Source organism: Chlorocebus sabaeus, chromosome 21 (genome assembly GCF_047675955.1).
Source record: "Chlorocebus sabaeus isolate Y175 chromosome 21, mChlSab1.0.hap1, whole genome shotgun sequence".
Lineage (NCBI taxonomy): Eukaryota > Metazoa > Chordata > Mammalia > Primates > Cercopithecidae > Chlorocebus > Chlorocebus sabaeus.
Window position 1 is genome coordinate 85366452 of NC_132924.1, and position 26872 is coordinate 85393323.

The following is a 26872-nucleotide window of genomic DNA, read 5'->3' on the forward strand; positions in this document are numbered from 1 at the left end:
GTAGAAGAGGAAAGATGTTTTCTCTCACTCACCTCTAGTTTCATGGCTGAGACCTGTAAAACGAAAGACAGATTAACAAAGGAAAAGCATACAAATGTATTTAGTATGTTTTATTTGACTAAATTTCATAAGGAAATGAAGACTCAAAAAAATGGAAATCTGTGCATTTTTATGCTAAATTTGATGAAGAAGTGGATCGTTGTGGGGAAGTATGATTAGACAAGGGGGATATGATCTGGTAAGAAACTGGAGAGGACTTAGCAAAACCTATTTGTTCAGATTCTTCTCTTTATCCTTGTGTCTTCAGAGATAAGGATGTTCCTTTCCCTCAGGTATAAGAGAGGGTACCTTTTGAATGAAGGCTTTATGATCTACTTTAGGGGGAAAGGGGAAGGAGGAGGTAAAAGTGAGCTTCCTGCTTCTGCTATTCCAAGGTGCCATATTTTGGGGTGGCATGTTCTGAACCCCATCACTGACTATGCAGTTTTTATAAGAGTCAACGCAAATATCTCCTCCTGATGATCTCCTGAAGCCTGTGCCTCTGTATCCATGTGAGAGTCTATGAAAGCAACATTCCAGATACTGACTGGAAGAAAGACAGATTCAAGATTATAACCAACCAATACTTACAAAAACTGTGCTCAGGGATGATTGAGGAAGACTGGAGACTGATAGTTTAAGACTATATAGAGAAATTTCATAATTTCTCTATATGGTCTTACACAGTCAGGAGACAACAAGTATCTGTACTGTATCATGACAACCCATACCCCACCCCTCTGTACTGTTTTCACTGAGTTTGAGGGTGTGCTTTGTAGTGAGAGTTAGCTTTTTTTAGGCTTGATATTGGAAACAGCCCTATGTTGTTTTTTCTATTAATCCTGAGTATATTGTCCATGATACATATACTTATTATGTACCCACAATGACTCTGACACCAGTTACCTAGACAGGCCAGACTTCACAAGTTAAGGGCACAGCCCTCCACAGACTATCCTCACTTCAAACACCAGCCACAAATTGGGGGTTTCTCAGGATACTTTTACTTCTGACCATCTGGCTACAAATGCAGAGATCCCCACTACTCTCTCAGGTTTAGTAGTTTGCTATAATGACTCACAGAACTCAGAAAAGCAAGATACTTGTGATTACAGTTCAGTCATAGCAATAGGATACAAATCAGAACAAGTCAAACAGAGAAACGCATAGGGTGAGATCTGGGAGATTCCCAAATACAAAGCTGCCATCATTCCTAGGAATGCATTGTCCTCCTGGCACAGCAGTATATAACAATACCCAGAGTCCCAACCAAGAAAGTTTACTGGAGCTTTGGTGTCCAGAGTTTTTATTGTGGCTTCATTGAGTAGGTGTAATTGATTAAATCATTGGTCACATGGTTGAGCTAGATCTCCAGCTCCCCCCGCTTTCCAGGAGATGAGGCTGATCTTATGTGGCTCAGAGCCCAACCCACTAATCACATGGTTGGTCTTTCTGGCATGACCAGTTCCCATCCTGAGTTATGTCATTTATATAAACTATCAGGTGTGGTCAAAGGGCCCACCATGAATAACACAGACCCTCCAGTCACTCAGGAAATTCTAAGGATTAATAAGTTACCTCTTAGGAACAGACAACAAAGGCCATCCAAATTCTCCACACAAACCCTTTATCTGGTGTGTTTCCCTTGTCTGCCAAAGCTGAGAGCCACATTAGGACCTACCTTTAGGTTAGGTTTGAGTGTGTGTGTTGTGTGTATATGTGTGTGTGTGTCTGTGTGTGTGTGTATTTTATTTTTTGTTTGCAATTTAGGTGCCCACCCTATTTTTTTCTTTCTTCTTTTCTTCCCATTTCTATGCTACATTGTTCTGTAGCAGCCTGAAACATTTATTAAAACAAAGTGGAGGTGTAAGTGAAATAATCCCAGATACCTCAGAGTTAATCCATTATTCTTAAAATAAAAAGCAGGAGAAATAGGAAATTCTGCTGCCTTGCCATGGAGCCTTTGGGCCACTGCTATAGTTTTCATGGGGAGATTTGTTGTGTTCTGTATTGGAGGGGTGCCACTGGACTCCTAGACTGAGAATGTCTAGCTGGTTCTGCCATGCTGCTGCCTTTAAGCTGGTTTGGGAAGGAACCTGAGGAGTGTGCCTTTTTCTCTCATAGCCACTCATATATCCATTTAGCCAAGAAACTATTGTAAATCAATTACTTGTCAGTATCCATAAAATGTTTTTGATAGCCATAGCTGATAACATCAGTCTTGGTTTTTCTTTCGTGTGTTAATGCAGGTTATTTCCATTGGATTTGTCACTTTAAGCATCGGTTTTTTACTTTGCTGTGTATAAATTCTTACCTAAATAAACATTTTTTAAATTGTTCTTTCATAAATTGACTGGTTTTTATAATTTTCAACCTAACTCTCATTTTCATTTTCTACCTACGTGTCAATCCCCTATGACTATGTTGAGTGCCATCTGCTATATCTGCTGTTTTATTAATGTTTTCTCTGCTTTTAGCTTATGAATAAAGATGAAAGACTAGGCATTGACCCCTTTGCTGTCACATTTGACATTTTACACTAATTAGAAAAACATATATAGCTTGTTATTATGACTTTTTGCCTAGCACATAAGTTGATCTTATATTCTTACTACTATGGTTTTATCTAAGCATGTTTGTAATGAAAATTTTATCTGATTTTTATCAGCTGCTTTGAGAGGCTCAAACATATAACGTCTGCACCATGCTCTTCATCTCCCTTTTCCTAGTATATAGCCCAGAATAAACCTAACTGAAGAAAACCTGATATATAGCCCAGCATGAATTTTTTTTTTAGAAAACATAAAACCACAAAGTAGATGGGCACATCTTCGATTTGCATATCTTTGTGGTGCTTTTTATGGAGTCTCTCCTGATTTTTTTTTTATTCATAAGTGACTTCAAACATATGCCACAGCTAATTCTGATGCTAAGCTTTATGAAGGAAAGAAAAAGTAAGGGAAAGAAAAAAAAAGAGGGAGAAAAGAAGGAAGGGAAGGAGGAGAGAAGGAAATAGAAAAAAAAAAAAATCTTTTCTTCATTGCGCAAGTAGCTTCTACTCAGTTTTTTGCCTGATCAGTAGTTGTCAGTATGTTTACCACAAAAGAACGATGCACAGAATTTAAAACTGTCTTGTTTTCTCACATCGTAGTAAGGTAACAGCAATAGGATTAAAGGTGCTAGGGCATAGTGATAATGTGACTGTCTTCTACCTAGACTCCTTTTAACCACTCGAAGTTTTGAAGAAATAGAAGCCATGGGAAACACAGCAACTCCATTCAACGGTTATTGTGCACCCTGTCTGTAATGCACAGGGGAGATTACAAAGATGAGTAAGAGAGTTCTGCCTTCAGTGAGCTTATTATCTGGTAGAATACATTTTGAGTTGATTACATAGCGATAGTAACATTAACAAGGTTTTCCTATGAGTCGTTCATATACTTTGGAAGACTATTAGTTTGGAAAAAAAAATTTCTATGCATCAGAGCCTGAGTCCTAGGCAGATGGATTATTTTGTAATTTAAGATTTAGAGGTAGAGTACCTAAAAACCAAATGAAATGTGTGAACCTAGGGTGGTCTTGAGTAGAGGTTAGGGAGAAACATTAAAAGACAGTCTTGGGGTAATTGAAGAAATCTAAGTATTTGGATACTTCCAGCTATTTTAAAATTACTATTGATTTTCTTACTTGTGATGATAATGGTTTTGTGGTTATACATAGGCGAATGCCCTTACTCTTAGGAGAGACGTGCTGAAGTATTTAAGAGTAAATATTGTCGTATCTGCAACTTATTTTCAAATAGTGCAGCCAAAACAAAGTATATAACATACAAATGTACCTGTGCATGTGAAGAGAGAGAAAGAAACAGGCAAAATGTTCAGAGTTACTGAATGTAAATATTGAGTATAGGAATGTTAATTGTACTGTTCATTTGACTTTTCTGTGTTGGTGAAATTTTTCATAATAAAATTTTTTAAAAATAGAAGAGTAGCAAAGTTTAGGGATAGCTACCTGTCTTATTTAGCTTCCTGGTGTACTAATTCATTTAGAATGGCATGACATAGCTATGTCAGCAAAGCCAATTTCAACAAATAAAGGAGAGCTTTCTAGGCCGGGCACAGTGGCTCACGCCTGTAATCCCAGCACTTTGGGAGGCCGAGGCAGGTGGATCACAAGGTCAGGAGATCAAGACTGTTTTGTTTAATTTAATTTAATGTAACTTAATTTAGGAGAGCTAAGTAATTAAACATGAGGCCAAAGTACGTAAGAAAGTGGCAGTCTTTTATTGCAAATATGCACACACTCTTGGGCGAGGTTCTCTGGCCCTCAGGTGTGGGGGGCCAGGGAAGTTGCCCCTGTGCTCTCCAGTGATGTTCTCCGGTCCACAAATGCGGGGGCGGAAGAAGTCACGCCGGCTTCTGCCGGCAACGGACTTTTATGCATTGGTACTGGAAGGGGGAGGGCAGTGGGCGGGATAAGGGCGTGATAGGGGCGTCTCCATAGGCGTGGCCGGGTAAGTTTCGATCTCTTGGGATTGACATCACCTGGCACACGCTCGGTTGATCTGCATCTTCCCTGGGCGGGCTGCATTTTCCAGCACGCGGGAAAGTTGGTGAGGAAGAACCCGGAAGCAACATGGATTATGCTTTCTTGTTCACCTTTCTCCATCTTGTCCTTTCTCCTTCACCTAAACAGAGACCACGGTGAAACCCCATCTCTACTAAAAATACAAAAAATTAGCTGGGCGCGGTGGCGGGCACCTGTAGTCCCAGCTACTCAGGAGGCTGAGGCAGGAGAATGGCGTGAACCCGGGAGGCGGAGCTTGCAGTGAGCCGAGATCGCGCCACTGCACTCCAGCCTGGGCGACAGCGCCAGACTCCATCTCAAAAAAAAAAAAAAAAAAAAAGGACAGCTTTCTTCTCCTTAATTTATTGAATTGATTACAATGCAATAATTAAAACTGTTCCAGACATAATAGTTGCATGTTTAAAATACTTTTTATTTTCACATTTTATGTGTAAGTGAAAAATGGTCAAAAGTATATATATCATCTTCGGTGTTATTTTAAGAAATTTATAAGGCAAAAGCACTTTGTAGACTAAACTTTATTAGAGTGGAAATGAGGAAAACCTTGAGATCATTATTTCAATTCTTAATATTTTTTAAAAAATGAAACAAAAGTAATTGTGTTCTATACCAATGTACTTCATTTTCCTTAGCTGTTGGGCTTTATAATTATCACTCTAGTTCATTTCCCTAGGACTTGCATCTTCTATTTTGCTCAAAATGTCATGTTAGTAACAAACTGTATTTGTGCCCTTAAAAAGTATGTTTTAAAAATTTTTTTTTTTTTTTTTTCAGGCAGGGCCCAGGCCTCTTGCCCAGGCTGGAGTGCAGTGGTGTGATCACAGCTCACTGAAGCCTCAAGCTTCTGGGCTCAAGCGATCGTCCCACCTCAGCCTCCTGGATAGCTGGACTACAGGCAGGCACCACCATGCCTGGCCAATTGTTTTATTTTTAGTAAAGATGGGGGTCTCTCTATGTTGCCTAGGTTGTGGTTATAGTATTAAAAGTAAAAACGATTTTTTAAAAGTAAAAACCTATCCCCAAGTCCCTAGTCCTATAGCAAGTAAAATTCTATGTATCTCTATATATTTTGGAAAAATTGTCTGTTGTAAGTTTAAAAGAAAACTTTAGGATTTTTAAAAATCATAATCAATGGTAAATTTCTTGGAATAGTTTACATATGTAGTAGACCATTCTCTGTTTAAACAAATTATCAACTTATTGTTGCTGTGGGAAGCTCCTCATTTCACCTTATAAAACTAAATAGTAAGTGCCAACCATATGTCAGTAAGGGATAATCAAGTGTGTTATAAACCCCTTTCCTTTGAGAAAGTCATTTTGATTTTCAGTAGAGCACATACATTTGTAGTGTGTATGTTTTTGCACCTCGGGTATAAATGTAGTCATCATGTATTTATTGAGAATCTACTATACGAAATTATGTGCGTATGGCATAGAGGAGCTCATTTTCTATGTGTAGAGATGGTTGGGACACAGTTTTCCTGAAGACTAAGCAATGTAGATGCCAACTGAATGCTCTAAAACTGTGGTAAAAAATGGAAGTATCATTTCTAATACAAAAACGGTCTGGGAAAGTCACTTTAATGGTTTGTAGAATGTTTCACAGGCAATTTAGAGATCAGCTGAAACTGAGTGCTAGAGAAGTGGTATGCCCAAGGCCACATTAAGAACTACTTCGACACAAAAACGGACAAGACTACAGAACTCCTAAGTGTCAGGCCGTTGTTCTTTCCACTCACCACAAAGATACAGCATTTGAACTGACCCTTGAATAGGCAAAGATGGGCAAAAGAGGGAACAATTACTCCAGGCCATTGAGTGGCTTCAGAAATCATAGTAGGTAGTTAAGAACTGCTACTGAGAATAATATACAAGTAAATAATGACATGTGTTCTTGCTTTTCCCTATAATATAGGGTTGTATGGGGAAGAAATGTGAGAGAAGACTTTTAAAAACCTAGGTTAGAGGCCAGGCACAGAGGCTCCCACCTGTAAAGCCCAGCACTTTGGGAGGCTGAGGGAGGAGGATCACTTGACCATAGGGTTCGACACTAGCCTGGGCAAGATGGAGAAACCCTGTCTCTACAAAAAAAATACAGAAAGTTAACCGGGCATAGTTGTGTGCACCTGCAGTCCCAGCTATTCGGGATGCTGAGGTGGGAAGATCACTTGAGCCCAGGAAGTCCAGGCTGCAGTGAGCCATGATCGTGCCACTGCACTCCAGCCTGGGTGACAGAGCGAGACCCTGTCTCAAAAAACAAAAACAAAAAAACCTAGGTTAGAATCAGGTACAGAGTATTGTGAATGCCATGCTAAATATTGTAGATTTTATTCAATAGAAAAACAAGGCTCCGTTAAGGTGTTACTAAAGATTTTATTGATTACCAGTTTTAGTTTTATTTCCAGATAGTGTCATTACATATTTCCAGACTAATTTTTTAAAGATCCATTTACAGTCAATTTTGTCTTCCATCCCTCTAGGCATGCGTTGTATAAACATACTTTTAAAATATATATACAGGGAAAGTCTTTCCTATAAATCCATCCATCTGGTATCTGATAAGCTCAGTAGATCCAAATTGTAGAGAGCTTGATAATAAGAGATAAACCCTACCAGATGAAAATAACTCCCCTGAAGCTCATCTGAGGAAGATATTGGAAGCTACTTTTTCTTAGGTACCAAACATATTTGAGTTAATTTTATTGTTAGAATTTGATTATCTGTTTTTCCTTAGCTGAGTTTTGGGAGTCCCTGAGTCCCTATAGTTTTGTTCTAGGTCAAAAGGAAGAACAGAAGGTCTAAACAGAGGATAGTTAATGGCGAGGAAGTGTAGATGGCGGAGCCAGTTGGTGGGTATAGAAGTAGACCCACTAACAGGGATGAAAAAGCTTCGGTGAATAAAGGGAGACAAACATAGATGGCCATAAAAGAAAGAGAATAAAATTAAACCAAAAGAGCATAACAATTTAGAGTATTGTAAAGTGATCCTGAAAATATAATGCTTTAACATTACAGTACAGTATGGTAGTAATTGTTCACAGCAAAGACCCTGTGTCATATAGACAGGTTCAATTGTGTCTTAAATTTGGAATGCAGAAAAAACATGAGAATTATCTTAGAAACTATCTTGTGTAAAACTTAACCAACTTCAAATATGAAATTAAAATGTCTGTCACCTAGAAATCCTAGAATTCCTCTTTTTCTAATTAAACTAGAAATAAGGAATAATTATATTTGCATATATTATCTATTCTGTTACTTTAGAGTGTTCTAAGCCCCAAATGCTGAGCAGCTTATTTATATTGAACTCATCTCAATGAGGCTTCCATGTGTGTATTTTGTAAGAAAGATTTTAATGCTGCCCTACCTCTCCAGACTGTCTCCTGGCTTCTGAAGCTGTTTGTTCACTAAATAAAAAGGTCCTTGTTCTAAGCACTGTATCTACATATGCTACAGTGGGTACCTTCTGAGAAAAAAGTAAATGTGGTATCATGAAAATAGCACCAAATGTGGCACCAAGTAGCTATGTAGCTTTAAACAAATCCCGTAACATCTCTTATAGGGAGTCAGTAGATAGTTTCATGAGATCCCTTTCAGCTGTCATGTTGTAAAAAACCAGTTCTACACAATATTGTTCAGAAAGAAAATCTTACTAGAGTAGAAAGGCTAGATGTAGTTAGTAGAAATAGAATATTAATGGGGAACACTGGAAAAATCGTCTTAAGAAGTGTCTGTTCATATCCTTCACCCACTTTTTGATGGGTTTGTTTGGTTTTTTCATATATTTCTTGGCTGTATAAATGTCCTTTTTTGAGAAGTGTCTGTTCATATCCTTTGCCCACTTTTTGATGGGGTTGTTCGTTTTTATCTTGTAAATTTGTTTAAGTTCCTTGTAGATTCTGGATATTGGCCCTTTGTCAGATGGCTAGATTGCAAAAATTTTATCCCATTCTGTATGTTGCCTGTTTGTTCTGATAATGGTTTCTTTTGCTTGCAGAAGCTCTTTAGGTTAATTAGATCCCATTTGTCAGTTTTGGCTTTTGTTGCCATTGCTTTTGGTGTTTTAGTCATGAAGTCTTTGCCCATGCCTATGTCCTGAATGGTATTGCCTAGGTTGTCTTCTAGGGTTTTTATGCCTTTAGACTATTGGTGGAAGTATAAATTAAATCAACCATTGTTGAAGACAGTGTGGCAATTCCTCAAGGATCTAGAACCAGAAATACCATTTGACCCAGCAATTCCATTACTGGGTATATACCCAAAGGATTATAAATCATTCTACTATAAAGACACATGCGCACGTATATTTATTGCAGCACCATTCACAACAGCGAAGACTTGGAACCAACCCAAATGCCCATCAATGATAGACTGGATAAAGAAAATGTGGCACATATACACCCTGGAATACTATGCAGCCATAAAAAAGGATGAGTTCATGTGCTTTGCAAGGACATGGATGAAGCTGGAAACCATCATTCTCAGCAAACTAACACAGGAACAGAAAACCAAACACCACATGTTCTCACTCATAAGTAGGAGGTGAACAATGAGAACACATGGACACAGGGAGGGAAACATCATACACCAAGGCCTATCAGGGGTTGAGGGGCTATGGAAGTGATAGCATTAGGAGAAATACCTAATGCAGATGATGGGTTGATGGGTACCGCAAACCACCTATGTAACAAACCTGCACGATCTGCACATGTATCCCAGAACTTAAAGTATAATAAAAAATGAGAAAAGAGAAAACTGAGGATTAAAGAGGTTAAATATCAATTACATGTGAGAGCCATATTTCAGATCCAAATCTGCTCCATGTTTCAGAGCCTGAGCTCTGCACTGTTGTACTGTGGCCAGAAATGGTTGCATTATAGAAACAGGAATCAAGTAGGATCTTGATTAGCAGATAAGATTTGTGAAAGTGAAAAAGGAAATGACCTCAGGAAAAATAACATATGGAACCACCTTGATTAGAGCAAGATATTGTCAGAGCATATTTTAAATTATTTGAGTTGAGGTGCAACAAGTTAATTATACATGAAAATATTAAGAAAAATTCTAGCAGCAAAAAGAGGATGAATGTGATAGACAAGGGATTGAAATCAGGTAGACCCTTTAGTAGACTTTATTTATAGTAACCCACAACGACTGAATAAAAACTGAACTCTGGGGAGTGACCTTGGGAATAGTGGAGAAAAGTTATATGGAAGATAGCTCAAGTGAAAAATTGATCAGAATTTGATTACAAATCAAACTGAGAATTAGGAAAAAGAGCAAGTCAACGATCCCACCACAGTTTTGGTTTTGGAAGAGAATAGGGATGGGAAAACAGTGGAAAAGACAGGGTAGCAAAGGTGGTAAAACCTTGATTTTAATTCCCACATAGCTGTTCAAGTGGAGTGTTCTGTAAGCATTTTATGGGACAGACTTGGAGTTTAATGCAAAAACAGGAATGGAGAAATTTGAAATGTTGGCAACTTTTATATACTCCCTTTATGCTTGCAACCCAGTTTCCTCCCATCCAGACTTTGACATTTTTTATTAACCAGTTGTGCATTAAGATAATACCATAAATCTGTTTCTACTTTCCAGAAAGAAATTCTGGAACAACAGCAGCAAGAACGAAATGATACCAATTTTCATGGCATTTGTATGTTTTGCAATGAAGAATTCCTTGGAAACAGGTTTGCCATTATGCATCTTTAAATGTTACTGTTTTTTAATCTGGAAACCCATCAAAACATCCTTAACTGTTGGTTATATAAATTAAGTTATATGTGTTGGCTCAGGACCCTTTCGTTTATAAGCAGTACTTTTTAAAAATATGCCCAACATCAAAGATGGACTGTAGTTGCTCTAAGCAGCAGAGGGGTATAAATTCTTAAAATGACAGAAGCAGATTTATGTTTAATGTTATAGGACTTTTAAAATTGGCTGACCGGCAAGACCATATGCAGCAAACTACTGCAGATGCACCTCCATATACTAACTCGTTTCCTCTAAATCACTGGTAACTTTTCACTTTTGATTATTAAAAATAAAGACATAAAAAAGAAGTGGTGGCACTGGTGATTCTATCACCAATCCCAGCTGGTCCAAAACCAGCTGGTGCAGTACAATTCCATTCTGGCACTAATCACCTGGGATTAGCATCAAGTTTTACATATTTAAGGGCACAAGCTCAAACAAGACTGCCTTCACATTAGACACCCGCCATAAACTCGTGTGGTCCCAAGGCTACCCAAAGTTTTGACCACTGGTTATGAAGTCAGAGGTTCCCACTGATAATTTCATGGGTTTGATAATTTGCTAGAATTACTTACAGAACTCAGGAAAGCACTGTACTTATGATTACAGTTTTACTATAAAGGATACAGATGAGAAACAGCCAAATGAAGAGACAAATTGGGCGGGGTTTGAGAGGGTCCTGAATGAGGAGTTTCTGATTCCTCTTCCCAAGGAATTAGGACCTGTCACTGTCCTAGCACATTAAGGAATTCACCAACCAGCAACCCACTCTGAGTTTTGGTATCCCGAGTTTTTATGTAGAACTTCATTATGTAGGTATGATTGATTAAATTATTGAACTCCATCAGCAGCCCCCTCCCCTCTCTGGAGGTCTGACTGGCTCAAAGTCCCAACCCTCTAGTCATATGGTTGGTCTTTATAGTGACCGTTTCCCATCTGGAAGCTATGTAGGGTCCTACCAGGAGTCTCCTCATTCGCATAATAATAAATATACTCCTATCACTAGAAAAATTACTAGAAACTTTGTGCTAGGAACAAACGACAAAGACCAGACACATTTATTATTATGCATCAGTAATGTTTACAAATGTACATTCACTTAAATACAAGTTATGAAGTTGTAACCTCTAGGAACTCAGGATGATTTCACTGATTCAGCATACAGTGGACAATCAGAAAAATATCATTCTCTGCTAACTTGAAAGAAAGCAGTCTTTAGTGAAAACATAGCCCAGCACAGTAACTGACATTGTTATGTGAAAAACCTTGGAAAGGAGAAGGTAGCTACTTATTGGAATTTATGAAAGAGTTTAGTTGAGGCATTAATGTTCAAAACACCAGTGGTAAAGGTTTGATTCTCGGATCAGTTAGCATAGAGAAAAATCTGTGCCACGGCCACTGATTGTACTTCTAACGTTTTCCTTCTATTTCAAAGGACTTTATGGGTATAACAATAAAGGCCAGTCTTAAAAATTAGCTTAAAAGTACCAGTGAAAACCCATGCCACCATCAGAAAAATTACCAAACATTACTACTGACAATGTTTTAACAAGATATTTCTGATTTTATGTTAAGGTAATTATTGACCTAGTGAGGAGGCATGTGATTATTGTCAGAGATCTCTCGTATTGGCATATGGGAAGCTACCAATGATATTTTTGTTTTCTATAAAGTTCTAGTGATGAATGTGGATATGGATATGATTTGAAATATCTATCCATATGATATTAAATTCTTACAATATTGGTATTTGAACATATTAAATATTAGTGTTGTCTCTAGTTCCTAATATAATCCCCCTGTTCGTCTAGTCTAACTTATCTGCATTCTCTATTGAGTAGGGTCACATAGGAATTACATGAGCTCCTCAGGAGTCTTGACTTATGCCATTGTTCTGGCATAAGTAAATGTATATATATTTTTTAAATAACCAGTGAGAAAGATAGTGTCTAGTTCTTATAAAAATCCCCTTTCCTTCATCAGTTCTTTTTATTTATGAAAAGCTCAGCCTGTAAGATGAAAGACACAACCTGATTCCACTTATACACTGTATTAGCAGTGTTGCAGGCGTACATTTGTGTCCTCCCAGCATTGGGACATAAAAATAGAAAGAAGGAGGTGGATAACAGACAAGGATAGAGTAATGAGTACTTTCTTCTTACCATACATCTAATTTTTCCCCTCTCCTCCACACCCTTCATTATTGTTTTAACCTGTTTGTGTCTTTTAATCTAAAGTATATCTCTTATAGACAGTATACAGTTGGATCATTTTTTATCCATTCTGCCAGTCTTCACCTTTTCATTGTAGTACTTAATTCATTTGTGTTTAATGTCATTATTAATAAGATCACGTTTACTTCTACCATTTTGCTATTGGTTTTCAATATGTTTTAGGTCTTCTCATTATTCTCCTCTATTGTTGCCTTCTTTTGTGTTGAATAGGTATTTTCTAGTGTATGATTTTAGTTCCCTTGTTTCTTATACCATGGATTTTGAACTCTTTTTCTTAGTGGTTGCCCTGGGGATTGCAACTAACATTTCAATTGAAAACAATCTGTTTCAGATTAATAACAACTTTAATTTCAATAATATGCAAAAACTTTGCTCCAATGTAGTTTGTTTCCTCCTCACTCCTTTGTGCTAATGTTGTCATACAAATTATACCTTTATATATTATCAGCTCATGAACATGTTTGCTAATTACTGCTTTATACAGTTATCTTTCATATCAGATATGAGAAAAAGGGTCCTAAAAATGCAATTATACTGTATTTTATATTTACTTACATAATTACCTTTATTGGTGATCTTGATTTCTTTATGTAGATTGAAGTTATTGTCTAATGTCCCTTTCTTTTAACCTAAAGAACTTTCTTCAGTTTCTTGTTGGAGAGATTTGCTAGCAATGAATTCTTGCAGTTTCTGTTTATCTGGGAATGTCTTGATTTCTCCTTCATTTTTTTTCTTCCATATTTTTTTGAGGAATAGTTTCACAGGATATAGAATTATTGATTGGTAGTCTTTTTCCTTTAGCACTTTGAATATGACATTCTACTACCTTCTAGTTTCCATAATTTCTGGTGAGAAATCACTTACTGAGGACTGCCTGCCTGTATGTAAGGAGTTGACTTTTTTCTTGCATCTTTCAAGATCTCTCTGTCTTTGCCTGTTGACAGTTTATGTGTTGATAAGGATCTCTTATCTCTTGGTAAGAATCAGTGAATTTGAAGATTGTTCAATTGAGATTTTTCCAATCTTCAGAACAGAAGGAAAAAAGAACAACAACAACAAAAAATAAACAGCTACAGAGATCATCAATCAGATTCTTACCCTGCCCCACTAGAGTTTGTGTTCCTGTTTGTGTGTTTAGTGATTTTCTTGGATTAATTCTCTTGATTTGTCCTACTTGAAATTTATTGGGTTTCTTAGATGTTTAAATTAATGTATTCCATCAAATTTGAAAAGTTTTTCAGACATTATTTATTTAAATGTTGTTTCTGCCCCCTTTCTCTCTGTCTCTCTGTTTCTCTGTCTCTCTTCGCTCGCTTTTTGGAAATCCTATTATACATATGTCGGTAAGCTAGATCTCTGTAGCTCTGTATTGTTTTGTTTTGTTTTTTTCTTTTGTTTCTAAGACTGGAAAATCCCATTTGACCAATCTTCAAATTCATTGATTCTTACTTCCAGCTTAAGTTTTTTGAGCCCCTCTAGTCAATTTTTTATTTCAGTTATTGTACTTTTCAAATCCAAAATTTCTATTGGTTGTCTTTTAAAAAAAACTTTCTGGCTACTCTTGGCCACTCTGCGTATGATACATCTCTGCTGTGTCTATGGAGCAGCATTTTTAAAACACAAAATAAAATACATAATAATTTATATCTTTTTATTGGTATTCTGTTTGGTGAGATATCATTTTCATAATTTCGTTTGATTCTTTTGACAGGGGTTTCTTTTTTTTTTTTTTTTTTTTTTTTTTTTTTTTTTTGAGGCGGAGTCTCGCTCTGTCGCCCAGCCTGGAGTGCAGTGGCCGGATCTCAGCTCACTGCAAGCTCCGCCTCCCGGGTTCACGCCATTCTCCTGCCTCAGCCTCCCGAGTAGCTGGGACTACAGGCGCCCGCCACCTCGCCCGGCTAGTTTTTTTTTATTTTTTAGTAGAGACGGGGTTTCACCATGTTAGCCAGGATGGTCTCGATCTCCTGACCTCGTGATCCGCCCGTCTCGGCCTCCCAAAGTGCTGGGATTACAGGCTTGAGCCACCGCGCCCGGCCTTGACAGGGGTTTCTTTAGTTCTTTTGAACATATTCGTATTAGTTAACTTAAAGTCTTTGTCTACTGTGTCCAACATCTGGATTTTCTCAGGGGTGATTTTTGTTTCTACTTTCTTCCCCCGTGCAGATATACCAAAGTTTCTTATTTTTTTTTGCATGTCTTGTAATTTTTTTGTTGAAAACTCAACATTTAAGTAATATAATGTGGCAACTCTGGAAATTGGATTCCTCCTCCACCCCACCAAGGTTTTTGTTACTTTTAGTGTGTTTAGTGACTTTCTTGGACTAATTCTCCAAAGTGCATATTATTGCTAACGTGTAGCCACTGAAGTCTCTGCACAGTTAGCTTAGTGTCCAGCTAATGATCAGACAGAGATTTTGTTAAATTCCTTGAACCATTTTATCTTCTGCCCTTTGTCAAGGGGCTTTGTATGTGGGTTGGGACACACCTTCAACACTTCATCAGTTTACAGTTCTGCTTTAGCCTCCACTTCTTGCTTGTGTAGAGTTTCAAGGTTAACCAGAGATGAGAGATTAGGGTCTTCACAGGTTTTTCTGGGGCATATATAGACCGGCACATGTGTATGGCCTTCTAGATCCCCAGGAAAATGTCAACTTTCAAAGTCCTCTATAGACACCTCATTACCCAGATTTTCCTTCCAAATTTTTTGGCCTATTGTTTGCTGCAATTAGTATTGCCTCAGGGAACTGTGATGTTACAAAATTGTCACTGATTGTTTCTGTCAAATGCCCTAGGGGTGAGAATTTTTTCAATGGGTAGGCTGAATCATGTCAAATAAAGACAAACCCTGTGAATGAGCCTTTTCCCATCACCTGCCATATAGGCTGAATAGTAACAGTCCTTGTAACATTTCTTTCAGAATGGCCCACTTGTATTCTGTCCCCTCCAGTGGCTCTGAGCCTGCTGTTGTCAAGGCTATTGTGGAGCTAAGGGGAGGAGAATGGAATGGGGCAAATTAAAACATCACAAAGCTCACCATTCTTACCACAGTTGAGCCATGTTTCTTAAATAAATGTTCGTTGGATTGTTGCATGCCTCCTGTTAATTCCAGAGTCCTTAAAAAGTTGATTTTGACCATTTTCACCAGTGCTACTGTTGCTTTAATAGAGGAGCAGATTTTCGGAGGTCCATGCCCCACTGTTCCAGAAGTGCTTCTCTCAAAGCTATTTATTTAATTTAATCATGTTTGCCCAAATCACATTTATAAGTTTAGTGAAAACTGATTACAAACAGTATTAAACCAGGAAAAAAAAATGAGATCAGAGAGCACTATGTAAGGAAATATTTATTCCTAAAGTATAGGGAAAGAATATTTGAAAAGGAAAAGTACATGAAATAATTTTTTAAGTAAAACTTCACTTCAGCCCAAAAGGTATTATGTATTTATAGTTATTACATGCTTTTGAGGACCATTAGGAATGTGAAAAAAAATAATACCAGTGCTCCTTGATTTACAGTGGGGTTACATCTCAATAAAGTCATTGTACATTTAAAATGTCATAAGTCAAAAAAAATTTAATATACCTAACCTACCTTAGGCATGCTTTGAACACTTACATTAGCCTACAGGTAAGCAAAATTGTCTAACACAAACCGTAGTTTATAATAAAGTTTTGAATATCTCATATAATTTATTGAATATTGCACCGAAAGTAAAAAACAAAATGGTTGTCAAAGTACAGTTAGGTCATTAATAATAAAATTAAGCTTATAAAGAAAGGAGTTAAAATAATAATTTAAACTGTTATACATTTAATTTCCCAGAAATTAAAGCAAGTTGACATTAGGAATTAATTTAAAAATTAAAGAAATAATTCAGCAATTTGAGGAATCATCTTGGCTGATCAAGAATAAAGGACTTCAAAATCTGATATGAAGCAGATCACATAAGATGCCATCTCTATTCCAAATCCCCAAAGATTTTCTTGGCCCTTTACCAACCAGCAGCTGTGGCTAGAAGGGTGAAGCCTTCCCTCCCTTCTCACCTCAGACTAATAGGCTGAATCAAGCTAATTTTGAATTAGCTAGCAAACCACTTAAGTACTTGTATTAGTCAGGGTTCTCCAGAGAAACAAGACCAATAGTATATATAGATATGTAAGAGGAGACTTATTATGGGAATTGGCTCACACAATTATGGAGTCCAAGAAGTGTCACAATACGCCATCTGTGAGTTGGAGATCCAAGAAAGCCGATGGTAAATTCAGTCTGAATCCAAAGGCCTTAGAACCATGAAGTTGAGTATTTAGGAACAGGAGAAGATGAATTTCCCAGCTCAACTATCTGGGCCCCCAAGCCTTGGATGATGCCTCCCCTCATTGGTATGGGCTATCTTCTTTACTCAGTCTGCTGATTCAAATGCTAATCTCTTCCAGAAACACCCTCACAGACACACCTAGAAATACTGTTTTTACCAGCTATCTGGGCATCCTTCAACCAGGTCAAGCTGACGTGTAAAATAAACCACGTGTTGGAGAGGACAGCCAGCCCCTTCTTGAGCCTGCTGCCAGCTCCATCTGTACCTGGCCCCCCTTTCAGAGCCTGGATATCAGGCTTAGAACCCTGGGTAGTCCTGGCTAAGGATAGGCCACTCCTAGGGGAACCTCCCCTAAAACCAGAAGACATCAAGGACCACCAGATCAGAGCATGGGACCAATTGAAGACTGTTAACCCCACCAACCCTCTTCCTAACACTGACTTGGCCTTCACTCAGTCCCCTTCCAACTCTTAGATGTCAGTCATAGAACCCTTGGTAAACCTGGCTCAATTTTGGCCCACTGTGGTAGAACAGTCCTGCATCCAGAAGGCATTAGGGATGGTAGCAATTAAGTATGTGGCCAGGGTAGCCTCCCAACACTCCTATCTGCTTTGAGACAGCTGCTTGTTAGCCCTCATTCCCTCACTTTCAATGTCTGTATTCCTGGCTGGCAAACCCCCAAAAAGTTCAGAGCAAGCCTAGGCTCACATAGGCTTGTTCTCAGTAGGGCAACATAGCCTGGGATCATGGGGACCTTCCTAGTACACCTATACCTCCTGAGCCAGCTACTGTATCTTGGTCCATTCCAAGGCTTGGGTGTCAGGTCTGAAAACCCTGGGTAGACCTAACAGGCTTGGTTGCTGTTGGGGGAACACTTTGAAGTCAAGAAGGCCTGACCTAGCTAAGCCTGGAAACAAGTTCTAAGGACTGTCAGTCAGTTCCACCCACATCCCTCCCAGCAAGCTGCCAGCTGCAACCAAAAGCCTTACTAAACCAATCCTCTTAGATCCCAGAAGCCACTGTGGCTTACCTGAACAGAGCCTTTGAGACTGGCCAAGCCTCCAAACTCATTTACCCCATGAGCCAACCACTGGCCTCTCATCTCGTAACTCAGACTCTAGATGCCAGATTCTTGGGCCCTAGAGAGGTTGAGAGCAGGATTAGGCTCCCCTGAGTATATTCAGTGTGACTCTTAATGGCAAGACATTTTGATCCTAGATAACCTGAGGTTGAGGGAAACCTCCCAACCCACCTATACCCCTTGAGTCAGATATTATTTCTGACAGCACCCAGGCACAATCTAGACTCTGGATCTTCATCCTGGAAGTTCTAGGCAGATGTTAACTATGACTTGGCCACTCTAGGAGAACCTGCCTGGATCCAGAGGCACTGTACGTTACCCCAACATGGCCTTGGGGATAGGGGGACCTTTCCGACCCTCTGCCTGACACCCTCTCCCCACCCCAAAACACACACACACCTACCACACTGCCTACAAGGGGCTCCCAGCTCCGCTTTCACCTGAACTGTTCCACAGCCTGAGCCTCAGGTCTGGAACCCCTGGCAAGGTGTAGCTCTGTCTGGGCTGCCCCTGGGAAAACTTTTGTGGGCCCAAAAGGCACGGTGAACTACCCCAACAAGTAGTTTTAGTCAAAGTTATCAGTAATAGGCAGTGAGACAAATGAGCATACTAACCACAAGGCTAATAAATGTATCCCTTACATAGTAAAAAAAAAAAAGAAAAGTCAACAAACATTTTTATAGAAATGTTTGTTTTATTTCTTTATTTCACTTTCTCGAGGGGAAAAAAAAACACTAAAAGCATTTTTTTGAGGGGGACCATGTAAGTGTCTAAATAATCTAGATAAAACCATATAATATCTCACTATGCATAGTCTATCAGTGGTGCTTATACTGATGAGGCTTTCCAAGACAGTCACCTTTATTTTATGAACTAAAGTTGGGAGAAAAACTCTGTAGAATATATTATACACGTATATTTTTTTGCTATGTAAAAGTTACATAATTACATTTGTCCTTTTCTGTGTACGTTAATCAAGAGGTTGGTCATTATGTTGCAGATTTTCACAGCCCTTGCATTTAATAGACCTGTTAACTGTGGGCTCCAGGTCACTGTCCAGTGATACACTGGACCTGTTAACTGTGGGCTCCGGGTCATTGTCCAGTGATACACTGGACCTGTTAACTGTGGGCTCCAGGTCATTGTCCAATGATCCACTGGCTAAATGCCTGTGATCTTAGGTCAGAGCAGGTTGTATTTATGTTAGGCAGTTGCCTCTTACTCTTCTCCATGATGAATTGGAAAAGTAGAAGCAGCACAGTTAATTTAATAGGTTAAAGCAGTGATCCCCAACCTTTTTGGCACCAGGGACCCGTTTCAGAATGAAACTGTTTTATCTCAGATCATCAGGCATTAGATTCTCATTGTCATAACGAGTGCACAACCTAGATCCCTCGCATGCACAGTTTACAATAGACTTCGCGCTCCTGTGAGAATCTGATGCCACCACTGATCTGACAGGAGGCAGAGTGCAGGTGATAATGCTCACTTGCCCGCCTCCCACCTCTTTCTGTGCCGCCTGGTTCCTAACAGGCCATGGACCAATACCCCTGGTTTAAAGGACAGAACCTGATTCTTCTATAGAGTGTAGCCAAGCAGCAGATAGTGGAACAAACTGGTTTCCGTTTACAGAACTGATGTGACTGTACACTCACATACTTTATAATGTCACTCTTTAGTAGCTGAAACGTTTGTGCTTAGCACTTGCTTATACTTCTAATTAGTGTTTTTATTATGTGAATGCTATTCCAACCCAAATGTGTTCTTAGATGATTTGTGAATAATCCTAATTGCTCAAATTTCTTCCTAGATCTGTTATTTTGAACCACATGGCCAGAGAACATGCTTTCAACATTGGATTGCCAGACAACATTGTAAACTGCAATGAATTTTTGTGTACATTACAGAAAAAGCTTGACAAGTAGGTACTGATTTATGGAACACTGCCTAAAGCTCTTTTAATCTTGGACTCTGTTGTGAATTTTTTTAAATTAATTTAATAGAGTAATTAAAGAAGCAGGAGTTTCCCATGTTGGAGGAGTTCTCATTTTGTGCAACAGTCCTTATTTTGTCTAGATCATATTGCCCTTTGGCGTTTTTTAAATTTTTCAAATATACTATGTCATATATACCAGACAGTATACATATCATACAACATATGCTATATAGGATATGAAGAATACACTCACTGTCTAACCTAAGAAATAGAGCATTGTTAATTCCTTTGAATCTCCCTGTGTGCCTTTCCTCATTAGTATTTCCCCAGAAACCACTATTCTTAATTTTGGAATTGTAATTCCTTTAGTTTTCACTGTAACTTGTCTACATATTTAGTAAGGTAAATATATTGTCAAATTATGGAATGGTGTTTAATTTTGTGTGAAACATAGTGTACTGTATGTATTCTTCTCCCTTTTGGTTTTCATTCACATTTGTATATAATACTCCATTTCCTCAAGGTTATATTCTGGCAACTATATCCAGAGCTTAGCCTGTTGAAATAGGGAAGAAAATTCTTTAGGTCACCAGAATGACTTTCAAAAATGTATCCACTTTTTTTACTAGGGAAAGAGCCCAAAATTTTTTCTCTGAGAACCCAGTTTTTTTTATTCAAATAAAATACTAACAAGTGTGGTGCTTCAACCCACAGCATTGAGAGCAACAACATTAAAGATAAAATAAGACCCAGGCACGGTAGCTCACAACTGTAATCCCAGCACGTTGGGAGGCCAAGGTGGGCGGATCACCTGAGGTCAGAATTTGGAGACCAACCTGACCAACATGGAGAAACTCCGTCTCTACTAAAAATACAGAATTAGCCAGGCATGGTGTTGCATGCCTGTAATTCCAGCTATTCGGGAGGCTGAGGCAGGAGAATCGCTTGAACCCGGGAGGCAGAGGTTGTGATGAGCAGAGATTGCGCCATTGCACTCCAGCCTGGGCAACAAGAGCAAAACTCTGTCTCAAAAAAATAAATAAATAAATAAGAGGTAGCAAGTAATCCAGATTAATTATAAAAAGTTTTAAATTCAAAATCTGATGTCAACACTATGTTAAATCAAGTCCCTTCACCCTTTTATTAAATGACTATTTATAACATAAGACCACATGTGCCTTCTAGCAAGATTAGCAATAATGAATATCTATAATCAGCTTATCCCCCATAAATTGTCGACCATAACAGAATATACTACAAAAGAATATTATTATGCCCTGGAATATATTCTTTGGCATAAGAAATTGATGAAAAGATGTTTAGTAGAGATAAAAACAAATTCAAAATTGAAACAATAACAGATTGCAATCATTTGAGAGTTTCCCATGTAAAAGATATTTATACTTAGACACTGTGTGGCTCCAGAAAGTAGAACTCTCTACTTTTTACTGAATAGCAGTTATAATACATGTTGTATCAACTGTCAGGCTTAGTATGAGAAAGACATTTTGTTAATAATCTGCTCAAAACTGGTAATTGCTGCTTCATTAGGTAATGAATGCCCAGTTGGTGGAAATATTCGAGCAGAAGGTATGAGAATTATATGGTAGTAACAGCTATTATTTATCTTATTCACGTACATGAATAAATACCTAGCACAGTTCATAGTGCACAGTGAGTGCTCAATAAGTATATATATGAAATTGTTATTTCAAAATCTCTAAAATGTTGGTATTCAGTTTAGAAATCAGAAAATGGCAACAGAGAAGGCAAGTAACTTTACCAAGTCCCCCAGCTAGCTGGCACTGCAGCAAGGAATTAAACCCTGCAAATCAGCTCACAGGATATCGCAAACCATGCAGTAATTATTATATATACTGGGTGCAGTCAGTGCAAGTCATTATAATTATATGAAGAACATACCTACATACTTACTTTAGAATTTGGTAATTCAGTTAGTAAAGAACCAAAATGATTTTTGGATATGACCTATCTTTGTCACAGTCTTAACTAAAGAGCCAAGTTGGTCAGCTTAGCTAACTAAAAACACTCTACAAAGCCAAATGAATAAAGTGAGGGGGGACTCTGACAAGGATGGTATATCCCATTTGAAGATTCTGTGTGACTTAAAATGAATAAATACAAAACTCAATAATAATAAAGTGCGGTGGCTTGAGCCTGTAATCCCAGCACTTTGGGAGGCCGAGACGGGCGGATCACGAGGTCAGGAGATCGAGACCATCCTGGCTAACACGATGAAACCCCGTCTCTACTAAAAAATACAAAAAAACTAGCCGGGCGAGGTGGCGGGCGTCTGTAGTCCCAGCTACTCGGGAGGTGGCGGGCGTCTGTAGTCCCAGCTACTTGGGCTGAGGCAGGAGAATGGCGTAAACCCGGGAGGCGGAACTTGCAGTGAGCCGAGATCTGGCCACTGCACTCTAGCCTGGGCGACTCCGTCTCAAAAAAAAAAAAAAAATAATAATAATAATAATAATAAAGGACTATTGCAGCAACTATACAAGAGACTTGTTTATCAGTGTTTGTATATTTCTTGTAGTTTACAGTGCTTGTACTGTGAGAAGACCTTCAGGGACAAAAATACACTTAAAGATCACATGAGGAAAAAACAGCATCGTAAGATTAATCCTAAGAACAGAGAATATGACCGATTTTATGTCATCAATTATTTGGTAAGGCTTTCTTTTCATAACTTAAAATTTGATTGCAGTACTGCAAACAAAATCTTTCTGAGGACCAACTAATATTTGAATAAGCAATTAATGCAAAGGTCAAAATGTAATTGAGGGGAACATTCAAGTAGTGATTAGCTTTAAAATGGTTAGAGTACAAGACATTGGATTTGATTTGTCTTTTATTTGACAGTGTTTATGTAGTAAAAATGTCATGTCTCTAGAACTCACAGTCATCTTGACCAAAAAAAAAAAAAAAATGCAGTATTTGGATATCCACATACCATCCCCCATTTATGTAATATCTTTTAACTTGGGACCGGAGACTCCTTTTTTTTTTTTCTTTTTTTCTTGAGACAGAGTCTTGCTCTGTCGGCCAGGCTGGAGTGCAGTGGCATGATCTTGGCTCACTGCAACCTCTGCCTCCTGGGATCAATTCTGTCTTGGCCTCTCTAGTAGCTGATATTGCAGGTGCGTACCACTGCACCTGGCTAATTTCTGGATTTTTAGTAGAGACAGGGTTTCTCCATGTTGGCCAGGCTGGTCTCAAACTCCTGGCCTCAAGTGATTCACCTGCCTCGCCCTCCCAAAGTGCTGGGATTATAGGTGTGAGCTATCACACCTGGCCAGAGAGACTTCTGTATTCTGTTCAAAAGAAACTGTAGAGTACTGGATGTGTTAGGTGCTATGCGAAATAATTCTTTAAAAACAATCTCTTTGCTCTTTCCCTTTCACCCCTACAGGTGTGTATCTTTATCATTCTCTTCAGTCAGTTTATTTTTAAGGGAAGTTTCAAGGAAACCAAACCATTTTACCATGAAATGGGATTTTTATTTGTTGGCTTGTGGGGTAGACTAACCAGGTTACCATGCCAAGGATTTTAAATGTATTGATAGCTCTCCTTCCCCAGAAACCTCAATGCCGTTTGCTGGCCTCTGTAGATTTCAAGAAGAGGCATTCAAATGGAGACTGTAGGGGTTGGGGGAGAGGCATTTGTAAATATGGGAGGGTATTTTTGATAGACAGCAATGACTGGGGAGTCTTACTGGGCCTGCCTTCAATCTACTGATTTTTAAAATATATATATTTGTCATACATTTTTATATATTTTTTATATATGACAAATGTGTATGACTACTCATATAAAAGAAGGGGTTATGTAACTTTCCAGAGGAACTGGAAGAAAAATGGAGAGTTCTGTTTTGAATGGGCATTTTTCTTAAGCAAATGGAAATTATTTTTTCTCTCAGTGTAAATGAATTAAAACCCAAACCCACTGGTCACAAAAGGCTAATTGAATATAATCAGCCATTTTATCTATTGGATAGAAACAAGCATATCCTGAATTATGCTGGAAATCTCTGCTTTAGGGTGGAATTTTGTCTGTTCTAACTAATCCTTGTAGTGTTAAAATTCCCCTTGGGAAGCAAGTTTAACATGTGTTTGAAGATTGACTCTAAGAGGTTGCCATGGTTTTCTACAAATGTTTTACAACCAGCTAAAGGCAAACTACCCTTTGAGCCCTTCCATCTTTTCTTGAAATCACTCAGTCATTACTTCCTAGAGCAAATGCTGCTTCTGGACCCAGCCCAGTCTAATAGGGAGTGGACTTCAGTGCTAGCTCTAAGAAATATTCAGCTACTGCATCTAGCTATAGGAGCAATTTAATAGTTCTTCCTTCTGGGGCTCTTTTAAAACTAATGTTGAAGAGCTTGAGACTAGCAGAACATTATATAGCTGGAGGTTTTTACCTTTTAGAGGAGACTTCAAAGGATTTGCTCACTCTTATTCTGCCAGCACTTTTAGAAAAGTATGATACTTCATTTCCTGGGCATCAAGTAGGGTAGCTGTCAAAACTGAAATCATCTGCCAGGGCCAGCCATCTCTAGATGAGCGTGCTAGATTGTGCTGCTCACACAGGGCAACGATTTGATGTGGCGTGGACCACAGATTTAGAGAAGTATTTCAAGAGAAAGTAAGGACTTTAACAATGTACAAAATGACAATTAAATTACAACTTTAGAGTCATATTGATAGAAGTCCTTTTTTTAACTAGCAGCTATTTGAGTACTTATAATTTGCAGGCACTATCCTAGGTATTTATATTGAATTATTTAATTCGAGTCACATTTTTATGACACAGGTATTGTCACTAAGCCTCTTATAGGTAAGGTGACTGGGCACAGAGAGGCTAATTTTCCAGAGGTCACATGGCTAGGGCAAATTACTTATCCCGGGCATCAGTTTCCTTCATTTTTACAATTGAGACAAGACTAGTACCTACATCTGATGCTTTGGGTTGGGTATTTTGGCCAAGTAATGGTGATGAGTTCATAATGATCTGTTCACCCACCCTTGCCTATTCTCTTTTGTAATAACTAAGAAGTGAGCCAAGGTCAAAGTAAAGCTGACGTTAATCAGCACTTTAAGGCTCTGCTCCACAATCTTAGTCTTCCTAGCCCAATTCCGATTCCTGTTCCTATTCCCTGTTTTCTATTCCCTATTCCTATGTGAAATTCTTGCTGAGGTAAATAACCAAAAACTCTAAGAATGATCAACAAAAAAAGAAACCCTAAAATGTGTTACGATGCCTTAGCATTGTGGAAATGATGTAAACACCTTTGAAAAGGAGGGAAGAAACCTATCGGCTTCACTAAAGACATACCCATGCGCTAAACCAGAGGGGTGCTCACCAGAGGTATCAGCCGCAGTAACATTCGAGGAATAGTTGAAGGAATACTGTTACAAATTAAAAGTATAATAATATATAGAATAAGTGTATAAAAAACTGTCCCAAATACTAAGAGTAGAGGTAGAGAAAAATAAAGGCCAATGTCTTCTCAGTATCATTTTAGTATTATTCCAGACCTCATTAAAGAATAATATTTAACGCGAAGAATATGAATAATAAATCGATATGAAGAATAAATTCTAAATTTTACTTAAACAATAATGACAATATTTTATTTAAAAAATATGTATATATTCCCTTGTTATCCCTCTGAGGGAAAGGGCTGACATGAATGTGGGCAAAAGATAGAATTGTTTATCTTAGTAATCACTGTTTATACATTATTTTATTGATGTCATACATTCTACATACATTTGAGTGCCTTCCAGCTACCAGATGCTAGAAGAGAAAGAAAAAATATTGTAGATAGAAAGGCTGATTTGAGTCACTACTTTCAAAGAGTTCAGGAGTCGGTATGGAAGACCACTACGTAAGCACGTTAGTTTGAACCCTTTGTAATGGTATATCGAAAGTCAGCGTTTGACCTCTCCTATAGCAAATATATGCAGTCATTGAGTCATTCACACACAGAGCTCCTCACTCCACTTCAAATGCCATAGACACGGCCAGCGCAACAGTGATGGGAGCATGTAGGATATCCATGGCAAGATACACTCTGATAGGCAGCAGAAGTAGGAGAGCCAGTGGACAGAGGAGCTGCTTTTGGCTTTCTGAGCTCAGCAAATTGACAAGTTCCGTTTTCCTTCTTAGATGAGATAATTTCTGTGCTTAATCATTCATATCAGTTTCTGAATAATTACAGACTTGCAAAAACATTAAAAGTCGTTTGCATAGTCTGACTTATCTACTTCAAATTCTTGCTTTCTTTTCTCACAAACAAAAGAGTTCAGCAGGTAGTGAGGATGGGTTGGGGGTAAGGTGCCAGTTAGTTTCACATTCAGATAACCTTTCCTCAGAGGGCAACAGACTGCTTAACATCAAGGCTTCAGCTGCATATTCCTATGATGCTCATGCTTCAAACCCTGAGTTTTTCTAAAGGGAATTGGTTTTGCCATGATTTTTATCATTCTTTGATTTAAATTTTTTTTATTCTTAAAGTATACAAAACCACTTATAACAAAAGTAGGCTTTTAACTGATTTTTCATAGTTTTTTATAGTTCTCCCTAGTGAAATTATTTACGCTTAAAACGCTTTCTGTTTCTGATGGAGTTTTGTGTAAGCACACGTAAGTGACTATGTATTAGGGCAGAAGTGTGATGGGTGAAGGGGATCTTTTTCTTCCATGTTTTTTTCCACCCTCTCATTGTTCATGAGCCATCTGATGCAGGGCTTTGAGGGGGTGTCTGAACATCTTTACTGATATGCCTTCCAAACTTCGTTTTTCTTACATTCTTTGCTTTCCTGACATGATTCGTTAGCAGGCATAGTGTCTTAATTAGAGAGTTACATGGTTTTTTTGGTTTGTTTTTTGTTCTTGTTTTCG

General features: G+C 38.3%; 1 protein-coding gene across 1 annotated transcript in view; it reads left to right on the forward strand.

The window, feature by feature from the left end:
* ZNF277 (zinc finger protein 277) overlaps positions 1-26872 on the forward strand; it is a 139722-nt gene that overhangs the window by 103304 nt on the left and 9546 nt on the right. Inside the window, exons 5-7 of the mRNA XM_007982621.3 lie at positions 10225-10316; positions 19821-19931; positions 22504-22636. Of these exons, the coding sequence (XP_007980812.3) occupies positions 10225-10316; positions 19821-19931; positions 22504-22636 (336 nt within the window). The remainder of the gene's footprint in view (positions 1-10224; positions 10317-19820; positions 19932-22503; positions 22637-26872) is intronic.